The following is a 26,916-nucleotide window of genomic DNA, read 5'->3' on the forward strand; positions in this document are numbered from 1 at the left end:
TTCTCTACTTAGAGCTGAACATTTATCATGACATATGCTGGCTGCACAGTCAAAGCTTATCACCGCCCACAGCTTCCGAAGCACGACAGGATAGCTCTGCGGGGGGCCGCTTCCTCGGCAGATGCGGTTTGATACGTCAAGGGCAGGACCTGAGTAAAGTGGAGGTAATACATTCAGCTGGGCCTTCTTTGTGTGAGTGACGGGGGAGGCTTTATTAATTCGACCTCATAAAATTTTTTAAAATGCTTATTTAATCCAGTTTATCGTTCTCTGATGAGAACTGGTCATAATTTCAAGTTGGAATATATCAATCTTTATATTAGAGAACATTGATTTATATTGACCCTAAAACATAGATCAAGAGGAGAAATTTCATTCAAGTCAGCACATCGTGTTTATATTTTATCACAGGTGTTGGGAGTCTTTTTCCCTCTGGACTGAAGTGACTTTAAATACTACTTTGCTTACACAATTCTTTATAAGACTTAATTCTGAGCTGACACAATATTGTCCTATGGTTGTGAGTTCCTACAAAGATATTGGTGTCTACTGTAAGAACGTTATGTCACATAAGCTTAAAGTTAATATTTCAGCTAATAAAAGATTTTTAATGTTATGCCCCCAGTCAAACGTTGTGACTCTTTTATAAGTCATAAACAAATTACTACTGTGACCACTTTCAAGTGTATGGTGTCAGCATCTCTTTAAAATAGACTTTTTGAAATTTTCTAACTTATGACTATAACATTCCCCATTCTACACTGGACACTAATTATTAAAATTTGGTATCTCGCTGATCATAGCTCTCTGGCTATTTGTTTTCTTTTTTTTCTTAACATCTTTATTGGAGTATAATTGCTTTACAATGGTGTGTTAGTTTCTGCTTTATAACAAAGTGAATCAGTTATACATATACATATATCCCCATATCTCTTCCCTCATGCGTCTCCCTCCCTCCCACCCTCCCTATTCTGGCTATTTCATGATTAGCCATTTCTTGATAATTTGTCCTCTGAATCTGTTCACCATTTTATTTAAGTGTGTCACCAATAATTTTTATTCCTAAAAGAAAACTTGGATTAATACATGTATATAAATGCTTTGGGGATTGAAGTAAATCTTAGCTTTCTTGAAGGATATGCATGTGGTATCCTTTGCCAGTGTTTGCTCTCCTCTCTACATTTCTCTGACATTTCCCTTGCCTTTCCTGTCATTGTTCTCCTCCCTCTGTTCCTTTCTTTCACTATGTTTCTCTTTCCTGCAAGTTTGTCTGCTTCACTGGTGCTCAAGATATCAAGACTGAATTTCAATGATCTCTCAAGCCTTTATTTCCATTTCAGCTTTCTCACCTGTTTATAAGTGAGGTGCTTAGAAGGCTAGAATTACAAGAAACATGGAATCTTTTCTCACATGGAAAGGAAACCAGAGGGATTCTAAATTATATCCAATTATAGATTTTCCAAGCATTCATTTTCTCTATCCCCATATGTCTCAATCTCCTCTCTTCATTCCCATCTATGGGAATGCATATGCAGCAGAGCACATACACTGTGCATATACCGTGGCCATAAGCGAAGTAACCAGAAAGCAGCAACATCAACAACATAATTACCCCCTCTGAAAATGACATCATTCTATAGCAAGCATCATTGAAAGGCTGCAAAGACATTTATCTGAAAATACCAATTAAATTACTAGATTAACAGTATACCAACATGATGCATCAAACCCTTATTCTGTGAACTTAGAAGATTTGAAAAACATGTAGTCTACATTCATTCAGAGATGTTCTTCTTTCTACATAACATTTTCCCAAAAAGGAAGTAGAAGACAGTCCACTGGTGTGATCTCTATTAAACAAGATGATATTCTTAGGTGGGAAGCAGGAAGGATGGATAAAGGATGTTAAAACAAATTGCTACTGCTTTATAGTTGGCCTTGAAAATAAATAATATGTAAATAGAGCTCTAGGTCAGATTTCTTATAGTGCTAACAAAACAGTAGGTGAATAACTGAAACAATATAAGGATTTGGAAGAATATAGGTCTGTAGAATATGACTGGGTTCTAGCTTAGTCTCAACCGCTAATTGATGGGCCAGCAAAATGAAGGTTTTTGATAGATATGCAACAAGGAAATTTGTATTATTGGGTTCTTATTTCTATACACAGACACCTTACTCACTGTTAAATTGCTTCTTAATCAAGGTCATTAACTAGAATACCGTCACCTGTCAAGAAATGTGCAAAAACACCTTCAGGATCTAGAACAGTTCACCAATCCTATGCACTTTGTTCATCGGGGAGGCCCTCATTGTGACCCAAAAGTGAATTATTGTTTTTTAAATAATTCTGATAATCTCAGTTTTCCTATCCACGGAAGACTAAAAATAACATATAGAAGCTGGAGAAGCAGAAAAAGATAATTTTGGTCAAATGAGGCAGACAAAACTCAAATGCAAGGAGAGTTCAATTTAGAAAATTTATCATAATTAACCACACTCTTAACAAAGAAAGAAGAGAAGGAAACTTGACTTGATAAAGAGTATAATACAAAAAAAAAGCAAAACGAACCCAGCAAGTATCATCCTTAATACTAAATTTTAGAGCATTTACAATAAAGGCCAGAACAAGACAAACATGCCAGATTCCTGATAATAGATCTATAGTTCATTATCATGCTGGCAAATACAAGAAGACCACACAAAGATGTAAGGTCAGAGGAAAAGAGAGGAAGGAAACATTATTATTTGCAAATGATATGTCCACCTACACTGAAAATCCAAGAAAATCTACAGGCATGCCTTCAGAGCAACAGGATTCATCAAGGCTGCTGGACACAAAATCAAAATATTCCCAAATCTCAATATTTACAGTTGGAAAAAGTAATAGAATTAAAAAAAAATCAAGTTCATAGTTCTAATAATATCTCAGGTACCTAGAGAGGTTCCCTGGGTACAATAAGAGCTGTGCTAGTCTTTAATGTAGATAATTATTAAATTCATTGTGTTATATAAAAGAAGACTTGAAAATTATACAGCTATGACATTTATAGTTGGAATAATCAATGACACAAATAATGTCTCTCTGCTCAACACTGTAAGATATTATTTATTCCTTAATCAATTTTTAAAGTTAGTGCAACTTCCAATAGTGTTTTTCATAGAACTTGATGCACTAATTTAAAATTCATATGGAGGAATGAAAGCCTATGAAGAACCACTTGATTCTGAAGAAGAAACAAGAAGTGAGCACTTCCCCTATCAGATATCAAAACATATTATAAAGCTATAATAATTAAAGAAGTCAGGCATAAATACAAGGATAGTCAAAAGATCAGTAGAACAGCATAGAGAGCCTGGAAACAAAGCATATAGGTAAATGAAAATAACAGAATTAGCAACCAGTGGGGAAATAAAGGATTGTTCACTAAATGATTTTAGGACAACTTTCTATTCTTATGGGAAAAATCAATTAAGTATTGTTCAAACATCACACTAATAAAGAAAAGTAAATCTAAAATAAAGAGGTAAATGTGAAAAGCAAATGTTTAGAATATTTGTTTTAGAACAAATATAGGAGTGTATTTTTGAGATATCTAGGTGGGTAAAATCTTCCTTAAGTAAGGTTTAAAAAGCACATGTCTTAAAGGAATATATTTGATAAATTTGACCACATCAAGATGGAAGACACAACAAAGCTAAGGGAAAGACTGGAATAGTAATAATCTCAAAAAGATGGCTTTTCAGAATATTATTTTAAACTAACAAATATTTTTCAAAACTTGAAAAATAGACAAAAGGTATGACTAAAGAGTTCACAGAAAGTAAAACCTGAATTTCTGCAAAGCACATGGAAAGATCCTCATGTTTCTGAGTAATTAAGGAAATACAGTTTTAAACAAGGTGACAATGCCACCCCTAGATTACTGAGAAATTTGAAAGTCTAACTTCTCTTAGCTTTTAAGGTCCTTGAGAGGAGGAGAGCTACATTAGGATTTGTCTTGGTTTTGATCGTTTCCTAATTGACCTATAGGCATTTAGAGGCATCAGTCAGCTGCACACTACAAGGTGGGAGGTAACAAGAAGGGACAAATGAAAAAAGAAGATGGTAGTGATGATGCAGGGGATGAGCCAGGAGCTTGGGAAAGAAAAATGCCAGTGCAGGCCTATTTTTAGGAACATCTCCAAATTGGGCCTGATATAAAGCTGGCACCAGATGTGTAAAGATTTTTTTCCTTCTGAAGGGACCTGAAGAATGACCAATGTTTTTAATAAGGATAATCAAATCTTGCTAAACTCTTCCCAAGATCCCTATATACTGCAAATAAATGACTAATACAGAGAGCTTCATCTAGTTGGAGGTCACTTTTTTTATTCTCCTTTGACTCTTGTTTCTTATCTATTTAAAGACTTGCTCTTTGAGTACAAAATACAGCAAAATAAAAGTGAAATGTGATTACATCATGGGTGGAATTTGAAATCAAATTGCATCATGGGCCTGCAGTCTTACCCCAGACAGAGGATATAAAGGGTCATTGTAGGTTTCCCTTTTGCTGGATTGGAGCCTGGGCAAACCTGCTGAGACAGGGGTTTGAGGGTATGATCTTCTTTCTTTTTCCAGCCAGAGTGAACAGTGCCATCTCTGGAATATGGGAGCAAATCCCCCAGCCAACTGGAGGTTCCTAACTTTGGCCTGAGATGTTATGGGGGTAAAAATGATCATTGACTGTGTTGAACACTTCAGCCAGTCTCTGTTCTTGGTGTTTTGAAATGTCCATATATTTTCAATTAAATAAAGTACTGTCTGGCTCAGAGAAGAGAGGCCTTTCCAAGATTGGCAGATTAAAAACCAGTTAGTTGGACACACTTGCAGAGTTGTATTTATTATTGGATAAGGCTGTCATTTTAAAATTGCTGACTCTACAGAGACAAGACTCTGTAGTCATGAAGGCTTACGCTCTCTTCTTTTAATATTCCCCAGAGAGCCCTGAAGAATATTCAGTAGACTGTAACAACTCATTAAAGATCAATCTAACTGACTCTTAGTTTTGTAGCACATAAATATGCTCCAACTAAAGGTCCTCTTTTGTTCTTCGGAACTAGAGATATTTCCCTTCCTTCTTCCAAAGTTTCAAGGATATACAGTTAAAAGCACTGTCCCATAATCATAAAGTAGAAAGTTGACTGAAAAGGATTCAGAAGCCAACATAATTTAACAAAACCCAGTCTGGGAGCTTTTTCCAGAAAATTCCCTTTAATATGTTAGAAAGATGAAAGAGATGGAAGCAGTCCCTACAGTAAACATTCTTGAAGACACTTCGGTAGGAATTTATTTTGTGCCCAATAGTCTTAAAGGTCATTATCTTAATGATGAAGGTGACGATAACAAAGGAAACCTAAGTTTCCTGACTCACAAGATCTGATTTCCTCTATTAGCTAAAAGCATGCATCACTGCAGATTTGTAATTCCTTCATCTCACTTCTCTGAATCCTGGAGCAGTAGCTACTAGTCCTACCAAAGGGTGTTCATGAGGCACAAAAAGATGGTTGATGAACTTTTCTCCCAGAGTAAGAAACTAGTCAGTGGTAGAAGAGTTAAGAACGGTATTCTAGTCCACCTCCTAAATACTTAGAGGAGTGTTTCTCTCTTTAAAATGTGCTCATTGTCAAGACAAAAGCAAAATTATTGTATAACTCTTGGTGTCCATTCTAATACTAAAGGTAATTCTCCTTCTCTGTACTTAAAATGACCTCAATTTGTAACTACCTGGATTGCCTCCAGAATCATCTATAATTTAATTGTATTTATCCCAGCTCACCTGGAAGAACTCAAAATGACATGGTGACTTTGGTTTGTGAGGTCAGAATCAATAGCCATTAAGAGAATGAGGAGATTTTTAAATCTAGGGGAAAAGCAAGTACTTAAAATATCCCTTGCGTCAGCCTCAAAATTCTAGGTACTCAGACAAGGCGCACATGGTAGAATTTTATCATGATGCAGTACATAGCTTTAATGCCTGGAGAGATAGGAGTGAATACAAGAACTGATCATCAATCAAAATTAAGAGCTAAAGTTCAGCTTTCAGAGTATTTTGGACTTGTGTGGCACATTTAGAGAAGCACACAGATCCTGAAGAAAGACTGAGATAGATGAAAGCGGCAGATAAGAAAATTTTATGTAAGCCTAGTGTATGAGTTTCTCTAATCAAGTCATTGGCATCATGTAAATGCCAGACGCCACTTATATACAGCTTAGATACAGCAGATGTTGGCATTTCAGTATAGGTTGCCCTGAGAGTAAACTGCCCTTGAATGGAAGAGGAAGTTTACTGGCAGAGGAGAATGATTTTCTGTGAACAGTTATAACCCCAATAATAGAACTGTTTTCAACCAGAGGTTGCGTGGTGGGAAAGGAGGAAAGGTATAACGATACCTCAATTCCAATCTAAAAAAGAATATCAGCTGCAGTTTAAACTGTGGACGTGAGGGTTGTATACATAGAAGCTTCTCCTCCCTCTCTTCTCAAACCTCAAGCCTTTATGTGAAATGGAACAAATCACATCCCTTGTGGTTCTGCTCTGTTTGGTACAGCTGCTTGCTGCAGGTGGTGCCCTAAAAATATATTGTTTGTTTATTTCGCAATATAGCAGTCTGCAGAGTCGTACCTAAACAGGCAACAGCTCCCTGCTCCTTCTGTCAGTGAACCAAATGATGAAAGACTAAGACCTCTGCCAACCTAGCATGAAAGGGCCCAAATAAGAGGCGCAGGTAGCGCTTGAGGCTCAGCTCCTGATAAGTTCCATTTTCTTTGGATTCATGAAGCGAAGCTGACAAGCAGACTATCTGTCATCAGAGCCTCTGACCAGGTTTCAGCACAGCAAAGCCAAGAAACAAACCGCCTTTGTTGGGAGAATCATTGTGCTTCCCTGGAGATTAACATCTGTAAGCATATGGGGTCTAAAGGGGGGAAAAAACTGTAATGGATCACAAAAGGAAAGTAAAATTGAAGATTAATCGCAGGTAAAAGTTCATGTAGATTCATTTAAACAAAGCTTTCAATGATTTTTCATTCATAACTTAAATGATCAAATAACTGTCACAGCCACGCTGGCAGGGCACTCAGAGTTAATCCTGTTTATGGTTGTTGAACACAACACAATAACTTATATGTGAAAATGTTTTACCCACTATAGTTAAAATAATGACACACAAAATGATATTTTCATTGGTACTATTCTAGACGTTCCCCATTGAATGAACTTTGAAAAACACCCCCCCCCCAAACTTCAAGGTTTATATGAACTAATTTGTATAGAGGGAACACTGAGGATAATGAGTCATGCCCATCTAACTTTGGCAAGGCATTGTTTACTGTGAAAATCTTAACATCAGTGGGATTGTGATGAATAGATTTTACAATCTAATAGATGAATAAGTAAAATGTAACACTGGAAGGGATTTTCTAGAAAAAGCTTGAGAAAGATTGACTTACAGCAATCAAATATTTCTCTAAAATTCAGTGATACAGAAATGCACTGGATTATTAACGTGAATGGAGCCACATTTGCAGTTAACATTAACCAAAAGAGTCATGTGAGAAGGAACTCCCTCGTTAAGTACAATACAATATAATATTATGAATTGTTAGGAGAAGAATAGAAGTGAGGAACATATGTGTATGAAAAGTTGTGGTCTTGACTCAAAGGGTTACTGCTTGAGAGGAATTTAACAATGAGTGGGAGTCGGGACAAATGTAGCCATGGATCTACAAGAACTGGAATAAGCAAGAGAATAATGAAGACTGGGAATCACACACCCAGTTGTGTGGGTTGAGAACAGTAGAGTTTAAAATCCTATCTGTAGGACTGGTAAAAGCAAATGTACAGAAGGAATATTACAGATGGCTCTTTTTCTACTGCGTAAACAATATTTAGCTTAAGTGTGTTTGCCCATAGTTTTATTCCTTTTCACTCAAGTATAACACACTAAACAATAAATTATCCCTTGTATTATAGCTATCATTATAAATCATCTTTACATCCTTCTTTTGAGAATGCCTTGCTGTTATTTGAAAACACTAACGCATTCTACTGTTATTATTCTACCACTGTGTGTAGAAGTTCCTGTGAAGAGGAAGTTGCCATCAAAGACTTATTTCTTAAAAATTTTTTATCATAATAACTGATCATGAGTGGAAAGGCGTCTTAAAGGCAATGATACTATCTGTATATGGCAAAGGAAGATGGTAACCTTTGTTCAAGTTCAACAGCTTGTCATGTTTTTCAAAAAAATACTTCATTTTACTATATATATTGATACTTTCTTTCTGAAATAATTTATGACTAAAATTAAATATAAGAAATGGGATTGCACGTCATTCATTGTACAGTACTCTATGGAAGTAATTTAAATCTAATTTGTAGGACTGGCAAAACTTAAATCTAATATTATTCAAGAAAACCCAATTATTAGTGATTTGTTGCAGGCTATAATCCTCACTACCATCTTAAATATATTGGTATTTTTATTCCATGATGTTTCCAAGCATTCTCGTAGATCAAGTGATATTATGTTTTGGGGGTAAGCAAGTGCTTCAAACATTACATATAAAAGCAGATATTGCAATCTGATGATAATGGTTGATATGGGATAAAACTTGCCCCCATGTAGGCTGGTGTGTCGATACACTAAATAGTATCACACTGAATTTAAGAATCACAGTTCTATCCGGGGAGTAAGTAAACTTTAGTTCATTTTTGCACGTCGCTATGAGTTAGCCTGACTAAATAATAGTGTTCTTCGGAGCAGTGGACAAAACTGAGCTAAGGAGAAAATAAATAATACCACTTTTATTGTTTTCAAGGCAATTTCTTAGACATTATCTCATTTAGTTCATAATTACAGAATAGTTTATTATGCAGCTGGGTGTAAGATTTAAGGATTGTTACTCCCAGACTGTGAATATTTTACCTGATGTTTCTGAATTTGCATGTAGAGAATACCAGTGAATATTAAAGGCGAAAAATGCTTAGGTTTTAATTTGACTTTAGAGGCTGTTCAAGTTCTTGCACTCTGCTTGTTCCCAGACTCGCACAACTGCTCACCAATTTACAAGGGCACCTTTCAGGAATAAAGCAAAATAAAATAAAGCGCATGACAACTGATTGTTCAGGGTTTATTTTTACCAAAACTTGATTGACATCTGTGGATAAGACATTAAGGTGTTATGCTCTGAAGGGATAGTGTTCAAATGAATTTGTTACCGTCTAGAGGAATTGAGAATAGATTAGAAATTTAAACATGTGCCCATTTCAGAAGTATCAGTTGGTCTTGGTATTTCTTACTATTCAGGGATAAATCCAGTTGGGGTTCTAAACTTAGCTTGTGGAACATTGTTTATGTGCTTTGGAGCACTCAATTGTACCAAGAACTGTCCTTTCCCGATTCTATTTACCGCCTTCATTCTCTTAATTAAGCAACTTTGTCCATTGGAAAAATCCCCTGTTTACAATTGTGATTTGGTTTTTCTTCCCATATATTTGTGACTATTTGTATAAACTATTCTGATGTTGCAGAAAGACAAATCACATTCATTTCCTTTATTGACAAGCAAGATTGTGTATCTGAGTACCCAAGAGAACTAGAGTTGGAGCACTGTGTGTAATATTTGAAGCCAAGCAGCAAAGCTGTTGAACCATCCTGGGAGCTAGGAAAGAAGCCGAGTGCTTGTCATTCTGTCCATTTCCATCACAGACAACAGGCAGTTTTGTGCTAAGAAGAAAACTATTGTACAGGTTTGCACATTGGACTAGAATCAGCAGACTCAGTTTGCAGTCCTAGCTCTATACCAACTCACTCAGTGTGGAGATATGGTAGGCACAGTGTAAGTACAGATTCAGTATTTGACCACAGGTTAATTATGTGACTAACTAACTCGTCACATAACTATGTGCTTTACCCTGCAGTACTGGAAGGGAAATGACTCTTGAGGCCCAGAAAGGAGTTGGTGGAACAACCAGAGCTATGGTACCATCTTGGCATATAGAATCATCTTCTTGCCCAAACACCTTGTGTTTCTGAGCAATTCAGGACATTTGAGGAATCAGTAGTAAAAGAAAAGGGAAGGGACTAATATTTCTGGTGAAAATTTTGAAAAATATATCCACCTTGGCCCTACCTCAGGCCTAAGGACAAAAAAATTTCCAGAAGTATATTATGTTTATGGTAATCTTTTAAACAACTGGGTAAGTAATTCCTCGTCTCAGCTAGTGTTAGCAACCACTGCCTTAGGGGAATGGGTAGGGGCCCCAAGGGGACAGGGGACATCCCTGTCAGCCCTCCCCGAGAATTAAATGCCTGCTCCCCACTCTGTGGCTCTCTATGGACTGTGGGAGGGAGGAAGGAAGAAAAAGAAAGGAAGAATAAAGGAATAAAGAAAGAACCACTGCTTTAGAATAATGGCTTCCAAACATTTCTCTTCCCACATACCCTGAAAGAAATTTTTAAAAATCCACTTGAAACTAGGTACATTTGAAATTCATATCTGATATTTTCATCATTAGTCTAAATGGCTAATGGCAAAATAAATTATTTTGGCATATTATAAATATTAATATATTTTAAAGATACATTATTTATTCTTATAAATATATCCAGTGAAATTTGAATACCAGTATGATGTGAAGTTCACTTTCATGTAAAAACACACATACATACTCTTCTATAACAATCATAAATTTTATGTAGTTCCAGTTTCCACAGAATATTTTCCTAATGTGGTATGTTTATTTACTTGAAAGTTTTATATTGATCATTCTATCATATTTCTCTGTATAACTATATATAGTTATATATATATATATATACACACACACACATATATAAATTTGTATGTGTTAAATTGAATAAATTTAAAATCGACCTTTCTTTCCCATGTCCATAAGGCATTAAGTGTTAAAAATGGGCTTTTTTTGACATTTAAATTTTTTTCCCGCTTTACTGAGGTATAACTGATAAATAAAATTGTAAGATACCGAAAGTGTACATTATGGTGAATTGATATACATATACATTATGAAAGGATTCACACTATCTAGTTAATTAACATATTCATCACCTCACATATTTCTCTCTTTTGGGGGGCGGTGAGAACATAAAAATGTATTCTCATTGGAGCCATTACCACAGTTATTATTTTATACAATAGATCAAAACACCATAGTCTATTACAAATGTTGATCAAAATCATTACATAAAAAATAAAATTTCATTTGAAATGCATTTCTGATTAATACTAGAATGAGGCAGAGTTTAGCATGAATTCTACTCTAGTTGCTTTTGTTTTAGGTTTAAGCATGGAAAAATCTTGTTCTTTCAAAAATAGAGAAGTATCGAAGGCCTTTTGTTATAATGACATCACTGAACTTCTGCAGCTTCTTCTAAGTTGGGCGCCACATTTACATATTTACCTATCAGAAGAATTATTTCAGGTAATCTACCAATTGGCAAATCTATGAGGTTTTCCTTCAATTATAATGAAAGCAAAGAATTGGAAATTGCCCAGTTTGCAACAGCAATTTCTGGAAAGTATACAAAAAACACCACCAAGATATAATAAACAGCCATTATGCTTGTAACTCTTTCTCATAAAGGCACCTAGATTAATCTGGTGTATGTAAAATATGTGGGAAATATTACTTAATTTCAATATATTTTTGTCAATTAAAAACATGTGCTTTGAGTGTATTGTTATCAAACTATGGAGCTGCAGGTCTGGCTAATTTAGTTTATGCAAAATGGTGACTCCAATAACATAAGTGGCTAAATCATTTTTCACTGTAAAACAAATCAACCAAATCAAACTTGCTTTTTGTCTTAAAAAAACTGTCTTAATTTTTCAACTGAAATAAATGTCATAGAGAATATCCACATTGCAACCTTTGCACTTCTGAATGCAGCAGTATCTGGGTATCAGCTCACACCATTTCTCCCACTCATCCCTTTAAAATGGTACAAGTTCACAACTTAGATTTAATATTTACCACATTAATAGCAACGTCCTAGGCTACGTGAAAATCGGAACCCAAATCTTTGAAAATCAGACCTCTGTGGATAAGTGTTTCCAGATTATAGGAGAAAAAGCCTGAGCAGTAAGGCCCTTTACTCTCATATGCACGCACCACACACTTCAGCAACGTCTAGAGAAACACCATTGTGCCATTCCCAGCACAACCCCAAGTCAACTTAGATAGAGGCAGTCAAAATTTTTGCAAATTTCTTCACCAGTGGTATTCCTAGGCAAGTCTTAGCAAGCCAAATGGCCAACATATTATATATCATTAACTGGAAATAATTGGAAACATCTGTGACTCTATCCATCTGAAAGGCATATATTTTACTTTCAAAAGTTTTTGGTACCACGATATGTTGAACAATGATTTCTATCATTTCCAGCACTCTACAGAGTACAGAGTTTTATGAATAGGGAATAGATATAACTGAAGCTGAAACTGGACAGTGAACCTAATTTTTGGCTATGAACAGGGCACCAGAAACTTTTCTAAAGTTTTCTTCCCTGCTAATTTGTACACAGTTTCTAAGCCACTTTTAATGGCTGTAGGAAAGAGTAAACTTATTTATATTTTTACCAACATCTTCTACTGGTCTCTTAAATTAATAGTCAACCTGCTATGAACTTATAAGTGTGTCAGAAGTAAAGGAAATAAAGAAAAACAAAGCCTGGCAATTTTGGTTGGAGAAGTTCATATAAAATTTAGAGATACTGGCCCTCTGGAGGTAGCTGGAGAAGAAAGGGATTAAGTATTTGCTTTTGTTCCAATGAATTATTTGGAATTTTAACATGTTTCAAAATAAAAAGTTACTTCAGTTAGTACAATAAAAGTTTCCCTTAATGATTCATTTATTTACATTTCTTTGTAAAACATATTCCCTCTTCATTGTGTTGGTTATAGGAAGTAAGGTATAATGTGTGTGCATAACAAACATGAGGTATATACACCTCCCTTCCCCTTACCCATGGGAGACATAGCTAATTAATCACGGCATTCTTTGCTACTGAAGAGAAGTCTGAATTTTGGGGTTTCATGAATCTGTTATCCATCAGCTGATGCCGGCATGCAGATTTAAGCCTATTTCCTTTCCTTGGTACCAGAGAAAAACTTAGGTCAGCATGTCCACCCTCCCCATTTACTAGCTAAGAAAATTTGGGAAAGTCTTTTAATCTGTTCTGCTGCCCTCACAGGACTGTTACACAAGTGGAAAGATTAAATTCCCGTAAACGGATTTTGTAAACTGTACAGTTGCAATCACACATTGTTTGAAGAAATAAGATTAATTGTTTTGTAATGTAAACAGCACCATCTCTTTAGTTAATCTCTTCCTGGGCTCTTTCCATACATATTTATTTTATCTATTTTGTAAGTGCAGATTTTTTTTTTTATTTTTGGTTTTATTAAAACTATCCACACCTGTATTCCCTTTGAATGTGATATCTGATCCTAACCAGAAGAAAATGCTGCTGGAGGAGAAAGCTCTAAATCTCACACCTGGCTCATCATTATGGCGCTCTGGCAGTCCTTTCTTCTCGGCTGGAGGCTGTGTGATTAATAACCCCTCTTCCCAATCATATGGATATAATACTCGTCTTCCTTTGGCTGGAGATGGGAGATATCTTATAAATGTGTGACGCACATGGGGGCTTCGTGATGCTAATTTCAAAATCAGCTAGGAGTTGATTGGCAGAAAACCGAACAATGGGGTGACAGGTGTGCTGGGGGTCAGGAATCTGTGAAAGAGAGGCTGAGTGAAGGTGGAGGAAAAGAGCTAGAGAGATTTGGAGTTAATCAAGAGCAGTAGCTGGGACAGCAGCCGTTTATGAAAGCAGATCTAAGCCAGATATCCTGGAAGAGAGGGCAGCTTCAAAGGCTGGTGAAAACAAAGAGAGGTGTGGGAGTTTAGCTGACTTCACGAAAAGCAGGATGGAACTAAGACGCCAAGATGATGCCATAAATGGCACAAACGTATTCTCTGTGTACCACATTCCCGAAGTATGCCTGTCTGCCCCAGGTTTGTACCCTGAGGAACCACGCCCATTTCTGATTATGACAGCCTCAATGTCAGAGACGCTCTCATTTGTTTCTCTAGATGCCAGCAGGGGACATGCACTCAGGAAGTGTTCACCGGACTGGACGGAACTAAACATTGGATTGTCAGGAAGTTGATTTGGGTAACATGAAAAGGGGAGAAGCAGAGAATCGAGCCACAATTTCACCCCTTAAACATGCCAGCAGAAGTGATGAGGATGACTACAGGAACGTTTAGTTGGAAGGCTTCCAATAACTAGGCGGAGCACATTGTTCAAGATAAGCCCCATTTTGGTTTGCATTCTAAAATTCTAGTTAAGATGTGCTAAGTTTTCTGCATAGCAAATGCTTTCACCCCAAGGCCAACTAGACGATAACAAGTCCAAAGACGGAAAGTGTGTTGAAACTTTTCCAAAAAACTGGCTTGGGTATCTGTTGCTGACTTACTCTCTCAGGTGATCCAGTCAGCATAGCAAAAGAACTACCCCAGAGAGAAGAACAGGTGGAAAGGGGAGAGGTACGGATGCCACATCCTGTGATGGCCTGCCCAAACGATTGCCCCACTCAACCGGGGGCAATGCAGACAGGAGAAGTGAGAGCCAGTAGCTTGATATATTGGTCACATCTGCTCTTAGGGACACTTCATCCATCTTCTTTGCACTCTAGCCACTTTGCCTTTACGGATGGTTTTTACTTATGTAAAAATATTTTTTCTTTGGGCAGTATGACAGACTCAACACATGCTTCCGTGTCCAAATGTATTTCTTTAGCAAATTATCTGCAAGCCAAAATTTTATGTGGGGTTTAATAAATCTGTGAATATAGTTTATACATACACACTTTAATTCAAATAACTCTCTTAAAATAGTCACATTTAACTATCCATGCACACAGACTATATGTTTACATCATCCCTGTTGCATAAGTGGAAGTTTTCCAAAAATTCTGGGTATAGTAGAAAGAGGGAGTTCCAAGGAAGGAATATTACCTCTAAAACTCCTCTCTAACACATATATGAAGGCATTTAATCTGTCGCCAAATACCAGAAATATTTTACTTTTCCCATGTGAGAATGAATACTTCACCTAGATGAATTTTAAACAGTGAAATGACTACTTCCATCCCATCAAATCTATCTTTACTTAAAAATAATCAAAATGAACAGCTTTAGAGTTTCAAACTATTAGAGAAGGTTTTTTATTTTTGTTTTTTTAATTAAGAAGTGCTTCAGCTTGGACATATTCAAGGGAGGTCACTCAGTGCTTTAGCCAAGAACATAATTCAAATATTGTGGAAATAATTTATGCTGCTCTTCAAATATTTACAGGTCTCGCTCCTTCCTGACCAATTTGTGATTGTGTAGGACTGTGTGTCTAGTTCTGGACAATGAACTATGAGCAATGATGAGCTTCTCCTCCCAAGGAGGAGCATTTTAGTGCCATTGTAGACACTCCAGATCTATCCTTGCTCTCTGGCACGGCAACCCGTGATGATTGAGATGGTGGCTGTGTCCCTAGCCTTGTTTCCTTAGTGACAGTGATTGGTAAAACTTCCTGCTGACCCATGAGAATAAACCTTTGTGGTTTTTAGTCACAGAGACTTGGGAAGTGTTTACTAGCACAGCATACAAAGCGCATTGTGATTATATATGTGTGTGTATGTATATGTTTATATACATGTATTCCTCTTTTTTTTTTTTTTTGCGGTACGTGGACCTCTTACCGCCGTGGCCTCTCCCGCTGTGGAGCACAGGCACCGGACGCGCAGGCTCAGTGGCCACGCCTCACGGGCCCAGCCGCTCCGCGGCATGTGGGATCCTCTCGGACCGGGGCACGAACCTGTGTCCCCTGCATCGGAGGCGGACTCTCAACCACTGCGCCACCAGGGAAGCCCTATTCCTCATTTTAAAATATCTAATAACTATATATTAGTTACATAACCTAATACACACACTCACAGTTTCTTTTTAAATTGCAGAAGAATTTTACGTGAACCAATTGGTGCCATTCTACCCAGAACATTTTATGTCTTGTTATCTAAGAATTGTGAGTTAATATCATTCTGAAAGTAAAGAAAGAGGCCACAAGCAGATTCTACTTGTATTGTTAGTTGTTTATAATTGTTAGGACGGTGCCCCTCAGTTGCAGATCTACATGGAGTCTAAGAAAATATACGTAGATCTGCACATACACAATCTGTAATAAATAAAGGGAGACATGTATAATAAAGTTGAATGAATAACTTTATGAATCCCACAAATAACTTTACGAATCCCACAAAAGTGTGCATTTAGCTTTAGTGAAAGTTCTTCAAAAACAAAGGAGTTATTTATAACTCCAACTGCCTTCTTGTAGAGGGAGGGTTCTTCATTGACATAATACTATGAAAAATAGAGGCATGATAGTCTAGAAGTGGAATTTATAGAAAAGCTGGATTGTTTTGAAAAAGGTGGGGGGGGTGATAAAAAGAGATGGATGGTACCTAGGGGAAATCTAAGAAGAAGCTAGGGCAAAGGGAGAGGGGAGTTCCCAGAATTAGCACAGCCAGAAAGAAGCACTCGGCCCACAGCACAGCCTGGTTTAACCTGACACATCCCTGTTAAAAGTGGCACTGATTAGGAAAAAGCACAGAGCCACATTTTACCCACAGGTTCCAACTGTGTGCACTGAGTTTGCACAGAAATAAAACAGTTCCGGAAGCACTAGAAGGAGTGGTTGGCTGTCGACACTTACTGCGAGGACAATCTGGAGGGAACTATGAGCCACTTCTATGTACTGGTACTCCAGAAAACACCCCGAGACCGTGATGTAGCGATGGTCTTCTGGGGCCCAGTCTGGGGCAGGTGTCACTGATGTCACCGTACATCCTGGTCCATTCTCCATCCACCAAGATCGGTGCATTGAAATATTAAAAGTCAGGATAAGGTCTGTTTCCTGCAAGAAGGCAATTTATAAGGATGAGAATTACTTTGTAAATGTTAGTTAGCTTATTCGGACTGAATTGCTTTTGAGTTTCCCATTTTGAAATGTAGGTTTCTTCCCCTCCCCTTGCTGTATTTTATAGGCAGAAAGGTAGCATCTAAAGTCAGACTATCAGTTCCACCTGAAAATTATGTCTATCGATTTCATTTATGAAGGTTTGCCTGACTGCAGTGATACAAATAAAAATACTTATTAGTAGAATTGTCGGACTTACATTGTTACACTGAAAAGTCTTAGCTTTTAGGACTTGTAAATATTACAAAGGGAGTGTTTTAAGCTATTTTTATCAAGTGCAGTTCATCTTCAGCCTGCTATTTTCCTCTCCCTCAGAATATTTACCTTTTGCACAATTTAAATGTTAAAACTGTACATCAGTTTGGCAAAATTTAACACAATAATGTGGTTAGTGGTTAAAATATGTGAGAACTTTACTTAATAAAACACATTATTTCTTGTCACCCCACCACTTATTATTATTTTAGAAAATCAGGATCTTTTCAATCTTGCCAACTCCTAATATAAAATTGGTCACAATACTTCTTAGAAAGTATCATCAGCAAATTATTGCAGGGTGAAAATAGTTAAGTCAACAACTCTTTAGATGAGGTTCAGTATGTTAGGTGATGTGCAACTACAAATGGAATGATGGTAGTTTCCGCACTAGTGACCTTGAAATCACATGCACAGATGTGGAGCTGTCAATAGCACAGGGACGAATGTTGTTTTCCAGGCAGAGAATGCATCAAACACATCCTAGTATTCAGCAAGTCATGAGGGAAGATTCTAACAGAGAGGATCAATGGTGGAAAAGGAATTATTTCAGTCTCAGTGATAGAACCTCAGGATAATAGATGCCAACTACTCTCATGCCAAAATGAGGTACCAGATTGACCAGGCCGATCCCGCATAGGAAATATTAAGACATATTCACTTAAACTGAACATATGAAAGGGCTGAGCATTAGTGATCAGGGAATTTGGAGACTGGAAAGAGTATTCCTTCGGAGAGTGCTATGTTATGAGTCTCATCATCTCTATAAAGTGGTGGTAAGGGAGGGGGTAAGGTCTCTTCTCTTCAAGCCTATTGAGAAAGGCTTCAAAGTATCCCTTGGAACCTGGGAGATACAGCAAACTGGTTTCTGACTCAGTCAGAATAAATCTCAAAATAAAAGCCTGTGGCTGGAGCTACCTGCTAAGTGGCCAAAAATGTCTTTTTTATTGCATTAGTTGATTTTTGAATAGTGAACCAGTCTAGTATAAATCCCACTTGGTTGTGGTGTGTAATTATTTTTGTACATTGTTGAATTCATTTTGTTTGAAAACATTTTGTTAGGATACTTGCATCTATATTTGTAAAAGGTAGTGTTCTTTTCCTGTATTTTCTTTGGTTTTGGCATTAGGTTAATGCTACCTCATAGAATCAGGAAGTTTTCCATCTGCTTCTGTCTTCTGGAAGAGATTGCAGAAAATTGGAATAATTTCTTTCTTAAATGCTTGGTGGAATTCACCAGTGAACCCATCTGGGCTTGGTGCTTTTTGTTTTGAAAACTTATTAATTGAGCTATATATATAAATTGATTCAATTTATTTAATAGATATAGGCCTATTCAAATTTCTTCTTGTGTGAGTTTTGGCAGATTGTGACTTTAAAGAAATGTGTCTATTTCACCTAGGTAATCAAATTTGTGGGCATGGAGTTCAGCTCTATACTGGTCTGTCTTCTCTACTACAGCAGCTAAAATAAAATTTATCTTGCCACTTTTAACAAGTTTCCAGTGCAATATTTTTCTTAACAGCTCTCATGTCTTTCTCTTACCTGGTTTGCTCTCTTATTTCACAGAGTACATAATTCACGACTTTCTTAAGAATAAGTGAATGATTTTAAGTCTGAAGTGTTTTTACCCTACTTTTATATTAATTGACTGATATTTTGGATGGATATGTGCTTCTTGGTTGAAAATCTTCTCTCAGAACTTGGTGTCTGTTTCTCCATTATCTTCTAATTTCCATTATTACAGTTAAGAAATCTGGTATCATTTTGTTCCCTGTAATTTTTTATGTAACCTGTTTTCTTCTTTTGGTTTCTTGCATCTTTTTGTTTTAAACAGTGAAATATTTCAAAAACATCAAAAAGTATAGAGGATATTATAATAATACCATTATACCCACCACTCAGTTTCATTGACTCTTATGTTATATTTGCTTAAAGTCATTTTTAAAATAAAATTTTATACATATAAATGATGCTTCCTCTGTAGTCTTCCTAAATATGATTTCCCCGCTCTCTCTCCACAGATAGTTACTATCATGATTTTGGTGTCATTATTCTCATGAAAGCTTTTTGTAGTTTTACTGAATATTTACATAGTTATTAATAATGCAAAATGCTGGTTTTTTAGGTTTTAAAATATATATATATATACTCTGTAACTTACTTTGGTTCCATGTTATATTTTTGAGGTTTATTGATGTAGAAAATCTTTTTAGCTTCAAGTTCTGAAATTCAGTAAAACAGTATCTTGATGAGTTTCTTTTTCACTTAGTTTGTAGAGCATCTGGAGGGACTTTCCATCCAAGAGCGCTTTCCTTCCATTCTAGAAAACAACCTACATTATATCCTTAATTGTTCCCTCCCCTCTACTCTTTTGTGTTACTGCAGGAAGCTCCTATTAGTCAGACATTTGTCTTTCAGGATTGATCTGTTACATTCTTATTTTTTCTTTCGTATTGTTCATATCTTATATTTCTCTTTACTCTCTTGTAGATTCTCTTTACCAAGTCTTCCCAAACTTATATTGAACTATGGCTTTAATTTTTAATATTTGGAACTTTTAAGAGCTAATTCTTCTCTAATTGTTGCTTTTGTATAGTTAATATATTTCAATTGCTTCTTAGCTATAAATTTTCTTATTCTCTGAATACTTATTCTTTTAAAATTGTGTTTCCTACTTTGTTTTTGCTTTATCCAAGTTACTTATTTTTACTAAATAAGTAAACAGATAAGTAGATAATATTAACAGTAATTATCAAGGATCTACTATGTGCGATAGGCAATGTTCCTACCTTTGTGAGTGTTCATTTGGGGGTGAGGTAGATGGACAACAACTACATGAACGTATCAAAATGTCTGTGTAGTGATTAATATATGCAGAAATATAAGCTCAAGTAAAGAAATAGAATAACCAAGAATTGGGTGATGGGGAGTGTAACACAATATTAAATATAATAGTAAGAAAAGATGTCTCATTATTTTGTATTTGCACGAGTTCTGAATGAAGTATAGGAGTAAAGAGAGCAGATATGGGGAAAAGCATTCCAAGCAGAGAGAGTAGCCAGTGGGAACGCCTGAATATTTTCTATTATGTTTATTTTTGCCTCTGACTTTCTTGTTGGAGCTGTTCCTTAGAAGTCTTTCACAAAAGTTGTCCTTTCATACCAAAGAGAAACTAAAACTTTATTGGCAGTTTGTCATGCATTAGTGGGCTGATCAGCTGGTATCCTTCACATATGATGACAGAGCAGGGCCTTCCAAATGCTAGGTCTGTAGGGATTGGTAGGACTTTGTTCTGGGTCTTCCACTTTACTTATGGGGTATACATCAGACCACAGCCTCCTTGGGCTGAACTGGGGAGGAGCTGATGCTCTTGCTACATAATATGCAGGCTTTTTTTTTCCAGCACAGTATTTAATTTAATGCTCACGTATTCAGAAACTTAACTCATGCCTGCCTGTGCTTCATGAGTCTTACCAGTCCAGAGGAGAAGCCTCATTGCATAGACTAAAGGAGGTGCCTCAGGGCAGTCTAACTGCCCCTTGCACAGATTATTCAATTCATTCGCATTTTTAATCCTGTACCTCACATACACCTTCCACTTCTAAATCCTGACTTTTCCAAGGGTTTTATGGGTCAAATCTGTACATTGGAACCCACTGCATGATCATAAGTTTTAGGTTTTTCCATTTTGCTAAGTCATGTGCTCATCCTCTACTTTCTATCTTCCAAAAACTGTTGACACTTCCTGTCCATTCTCTTTTTACTGTGTGTTATCATTTTTTTATTCTTTAATACCACTTGGTGGAGTTTCAGGATGAAATGTAAGTAAGTACATATATTCAACCAGTGATCATTAACTGGAAAGTTTCTGGCATTATCTTACATTCTTATTTAGTTTCTTGTGGACATTTAAACAAAAGGTCTCTGTGTAAGCATAAAATAATGTACACATAAGCATGTGTGCCTTATTTTAAGCACAAAATATAAATTCCTGCTTGTAAAATAGACAATCGAAAGGTCTCCTTAAGTCCCCTTAAGTGCAACAGAAATTCCTGAGTATGACCTGCTCGATGCATAATCAATAGGTTATTTAATTCCCATATATTTTGTGATTTTGAGTTCAAAATTATAAGGACTTTTGAGACAAAGAATAAATCTTGATAGCACAAAATAAGGCATAAAACCACAGACCAAATCTTGTATATTATCAATGAATTCACACTGAAAAGGATACAAGGTAGGCTCAGAATTGTAAGATTAAAAAACTTTTATATCTAAAAAGACTTTAATAATTATATGTTCAGAGTAGTATAGTGTAATTTGTATCAATATATTTATTCATCTCTCTTAGTAACTATTCAAAAAGTTCAGATTAAAGGACCCCATTATTGGTCATGTCATTTTTCAAAATAGCAGGGTCTGATATATTACATGAAAGCTGTTATTAGCATTAAAAAGTTGTTTCTGATGGGGTTGTATGTATTCAGGGCAACACAAGAAGCCTAACTGCCCAACAAATAATAAGCATTTGATAATTAAAAAAAAGAGCATTGAAAAGTAAATGAGAAAATGATACTAGTCATGTCTGAGAATTTCAACAAAAAGCTACAATTTACTTTCACAATTTATGGCATTTATTGCATAATCTATTCTAATAGTAAACAATCGATTCAATATTGCAAAGATTAGAAGGTGGAGGTAAGAGTGAGAAGCTTTCAGTTGCAGTTTAAAAACTCTGAAATATTTTCTTAAATTTCTGGAGTTTTCTATTACTTAGTTCTTCTTTTGAAATAATCATATTAAAAATTGATACTCTCGCTTTTATAGATTAGTTAGTATCTGAAAGTATAGAAACTATGCTTCTTAGTAAATGGCAATTAGGTTATAGTTATCAGGATGGTTACTAACAAATATTAATTATTCATATACCATATGCAAAACACTCTACCAGGCCATGATGATGAGAAGAGATGTAAGATGCAATCTCTAACATTACAGGACTTATTGTCTCTTTTGGAGGGCAAGGTGTAGAGATAAAATGTAACAATAAAAGGAAGCATTTGATAAGCACCTAATGAGAGGTGTGGACAATGTGTGTCTGGGAACTCGGAGGGTGTGATGCCTGTGGACTCTGGTGGGACAGCCTCTCAGAGATGGGAACTCTAGCTGGGGTTTAAAGTAAGAGCCAGGTTAGATAGATCCACAGCCTGGGGGGTAAAGACCATTTTAACTGGCATGGACCAAATAATCAAAATTGTAGAGCTAAGAATACTTGTGTATTTAAGGACAAGTAAGTAGCCTTATTTTTATGAGATGAGAGTTTTTAAGAAGGAGTAGTGTGTAAAATCACTTCAGAAAAATAAGTTGAGGACAGATTGGGGAGTGACTTAAATGCCAAACCAAACATCCTGGCTTATCGAAAGATTTTTGATCAGGGACAGGACATTGGCGCTATCAAACATGAACAGAGATATATTACAGAAAACATAATCAAGTCTCCTGTAGGATAGGGGTGGACAGTGCAGGAAACATGTGGTGAGACCAGTACGGGTGCTGTGTTAAAAATAGTCACGATGGAGGTGATCACACAGATGCTATAAAATCCAAATGCTTCATCTTAATCACCCTAGACTATTCTGCTGAGTTCCCTAAGTGTCCAGGGAGGTGAGACCAGGATCACCTCAGAGTAATACTTTATATTATTTTAATACTCTCAGAGTAAGAATGGGAACAAGTCAACATTACATTAAAACATACTTCTGGTGCTGATATTAGAGGAAGGCCAGGCAAGCACATTGAATGGTAAGAAGCAAACTTTAACAACAATAAAAATACTCTGGAAGGTCAAAATAGTTATATTAATAAAAGCATGTGTATTTAGACATTGGGACTAAGAAGTAGTTAGAGAACCCTGAGATTGAGTGGCATCCTTAATTAGCTGAGGATGCAGGAGTTGGGATAGCGAGGAAGGCTATATTTGACACCAAGAATCACTTATTCTCAATGAACTCTTTTTTTTCTTTTTTTTACAACCAAATATACACTGAGTTAAAGTTTATAAGATCATCAGAAAGCATTGTGTTATATCTCATTGCCAATATCTATATGTGGATACTAATTCATAGGAAATTCTGAAAAATTCTTTAGAGTTTTCACAGCTTATTTCCAGCTGGTGAACTTAATATTCTAACGTTAAACATAGCTGTTTTCTTCTGTTAATACATGCTTAAATCTATGCAAACCTGCTCATACATATAAAAACCCTAATGCCAAATTTATCCTGGTAACACAAGAATTAGTGAAAGCAAATCATATCGTTCAAGATTCCAGGAAGAAGGAGCTAAGAAAATATGGTTTTGAAAAGATAAGCAAAATTACAAATGCCCTTTATTTGACGAGTAGAATGAATGTTGCATATATAGGAATGCAGTGTAGAACATAAGGAAGTTCATATCTACCAACTCCAAAATCCAAAGATGTAATTCATCCTACTATATGATAAACTTAAGAAAAGAAGATGGAACATCAAAAATATATTTGTGCCCCTACTTTCTTCTAGAATCCTTAACTATGGGTAACTTTGGGAAATGGCTGATTATGGATCGTAATTCAACATGACACCATAGGTAGTGTTAACTGCAGTTCCTGGCTCCTGTCTTTAGTTATTCAAGGAAAAATCAAGAAAATATTTCTGTGAGCATGAAAAACATTACAACCATTCCTCTAAAATCAATGAGGAAAATCTGATATTTGGATTTATAAAATCTAGTTTTAAAAACAAAACGTGTTTCTTCCCACTATGTGGAAAGATTCACTAAAGATGTAGTACAAAATGTTTCAAGTTCATTGCTATTACATGTTTTCATTGTTTCTTGCCTGAAAACAGGTTCCTCATGTCTGTGTTGCAACAAAGGCCATTATTTCACTTTTCTAAATCTTATCCTAATTGCCTCCTTAGTCCAGATAAATGTTTTATGTTATTCTACAACTGGTCTGCATCCTGAGCATTGTTGCAAAAATTACATTTTAATGAAATCCTCCTCAATACTTCTTATTAACATCCTGCATTTATCTCTGTATTTAAATTAATATTTTGGGCTACCCCTTCTAAGCTTTTCCTGATTAATTCCATTCCTTTTTTGAGATCATAGTGTTATAACTGGTGCGTATGTGTGTGTGTGTGTATATATATGTATGTACATATATATATATATATATAGCGAAATTATCTTGGTCCATTGTTTTCTTCTTGTGGGAAAGGGATATGTTAAGCCCCAATATAGTCATTGTTCCTGCTTAGGAAATACATATTAACTCTAAGCTAGAGAAGAAAGTCTGCGTTGGAAATACAAAGAATTTTGTTTCAAGGTGATCCTTGTAATGTTCTGAAAGAGCTGTGTGGAAGGAAGGAAGAGGAGGGAGGGAGGGAGGGAAAGGAAAGGAAAAGAAAGAATTCAGAAAGGAAACTGCCGTGCTGTTAAAGTTAATTGAACCTCCAGGCTCAAAAGTCTTGATTATTTTTTTACTTCCAAAGTTAGGACTCATCAGCCATGAGTGGGATCTAAGTTTGGAAAAATGAGTCTTCTCTCCTCTCTTTCACACCCTTTCTAGCATATGCTAGAGGCAGAATTTTCTCAGCTGGTTACAATAATGAAAGATCAACTTCTCACTGACTTTATAGTTTTCGATGTACTGAAACCTCTTCAGGCAGCTTTTCCTGCTGTTTTCTCACTTTCTCATTTGTTCCCACCCTGCAGGTATCTTTTCCCATTTTGTGAGTGTTCCTTTCCCGTCTAAGAGCTTTGAAAAGTGATCTGCATTCCCTCTAGGGGCTTAGGGACACAAAGAACAGGTTAGCTATTTCAAGAAAAGATGTTACTGCCATTTTGGCACTCATCTGAAGGCCACCATTTCCTTTGTTTCTAAAGTACATTTATGTGGTTTTTTTTTTTTTTTTTTTTTGTGGTACGCGGGCCTCTCACTGTTGTGGCCTCTCCCGTTGCGGAGCACAGGCTCCGGACCTGCAGGCTCAGCGGCTGTGGCTCACGGGCCCAGCCGCTCTGCAGCGTGTGGGATCTTCCCGGACTGGAGCACGAACCCATGTCCCCTGCATCAGCAGGCGGACTCTCAACCACTGCGCCACCAGGGAAGCCCCCACATTTATGTGGATTTTTAATTGGCATGGAGGCAGAGGTGCTGATGATACTGAAGGCTTGGTGACATTTCAGGAACACTGAAATGTTCTCCTCAATGGTTCCCCACCATTACTGCCAGTCATTATCCCACCTATGTGTGCAGCCCACCCCCCCGTCCTGACGCTATCATTTTCCCAAAATTGGAAATGCTGACTTGCATAGTATCTTCACTTGCCTCCAGAGATTTTAACTTGTCAACAGAATTGAATTGGGAACCCAATCACATTTTGATCCATAGTTCAAAATGTCTCTTAGTTAAATTTATTACCAGAAATGCTAATAAAGTTTTATGTCCTTTCCTTTCTTCATTCATTCTCTGGGAGAGAATAATGCATGGGAATGTGACCCAAAATGGTAGCAAGATGGAGATAAGCAAAGCATTAATGTCATTGATGCTGGACTTTAGAGAGCCATCTTTCAGTTATTGAGAAGGACCATAACTAGAGATGCAATGAAATACTAATTAACAGAAAATTTCTCTATAAGACCTCTTAAACCTTTTCATTTTGAAGATAAGTGTATCTCCTAGTCCATTATAAATTCTTCAACTTACTGTTAAGTTTGAGAAAATATATATACTGCAAAAAGAAAGGAAATAAAACTTTTGTATTTATTACCTAGACTATGCCTCAAGAACACTTAGAAGGAGAGATTATTATCCTTATTTAACAGAAGAAAAAATGAGGCTGAGAGTGCATATATAACTGCATCAAGTTATTTTTATTAAGGATGAAACTAGGTTTCAAACCTATTTTTTGTCTGAATGCATGCCTTCCAACTAAACCTTGTTGCCTCTTAAGGAAATTCTCTTGGCCACCTAATCAATCATTGCCAAAACACCATATTTGGTATTCTTTAGGAGGATGTTCTAGAAGAAAACCCAGTGGACTCATAATTCATACAATTTATTTTAAAAATTTCTAAATGCTGTTCAGAAACCTACACAGCACTATAAAAGACCTGGACGTGTCCTCTTTGGTGGTTTGCTAACGCTAATCCAAAATTCATTGTACCCTGAATTTACAGTAGAGGTATATTAGCCATGCATTTAGATGAAGGAGCTTTTAAAGATATTTTAGTTGTACTTTATTCTCATGAGAGATTTTTTTTTAAGTGGTAAGATTTGTCTCTTTTCTTGTTTTATCCTGGCAAGTACATAGATCAATACTGCTTAGAATTTGTGGAGACAAATATAAATAAACCTCTAAGTCTAAATAAAACACCTTTAAGTATGTACCTATTTCCTTTGGATTGCTTCCAAAGAGCTCTTTGCAGCTTTTGTAATGCACAAGTCCTAGGGGCTACTGGTGGAAAAGTCACTGTCTAGAAGAAAACACTGAGAAATAGAAAAAGACTCCTCATTAC

General features: G+C 36.3%; 1 protein-coding gene across 1 annotated transcript in view; it reads right to left on the reverse strand.

The window, feature by feature from the left end:
- The window catches only part of NKAIN2 (sodium/potassium transporting ATPase interacting 2), a 981,640-nt gene that overhangs the window by 131,424 nt on the left and 823,300 nt on the right, over positions 1-26,916 (reverse strand). Inside the window, exon 6 of the mRNA XM_060167694.1 lies at positions 16,835-17,035. Coding sequence (XP_060023677.1) covers positions 16,835-17,035 — 201 coding nt within the window. The remainder of the gene's footprint in view (positions 1-16,834; positions 17,036-26,916) is intronic.

The sequence above is a fragment of the Lagenorhynchus albirostris genome, chromosome 12 (assembly GCF_949774975.1).
Source record: "Lagenorhynchus albirostris chromosome 12, mLagAlb1.1, whole genome shotgun sequence".
Taxonomy (NCBI): Eukaryota; Metazoa; Chordata; class Mammalia; order Artiodactyla; family Delphinidae; genus Lagenorhynchus; species Lagenorhynchus albirostris.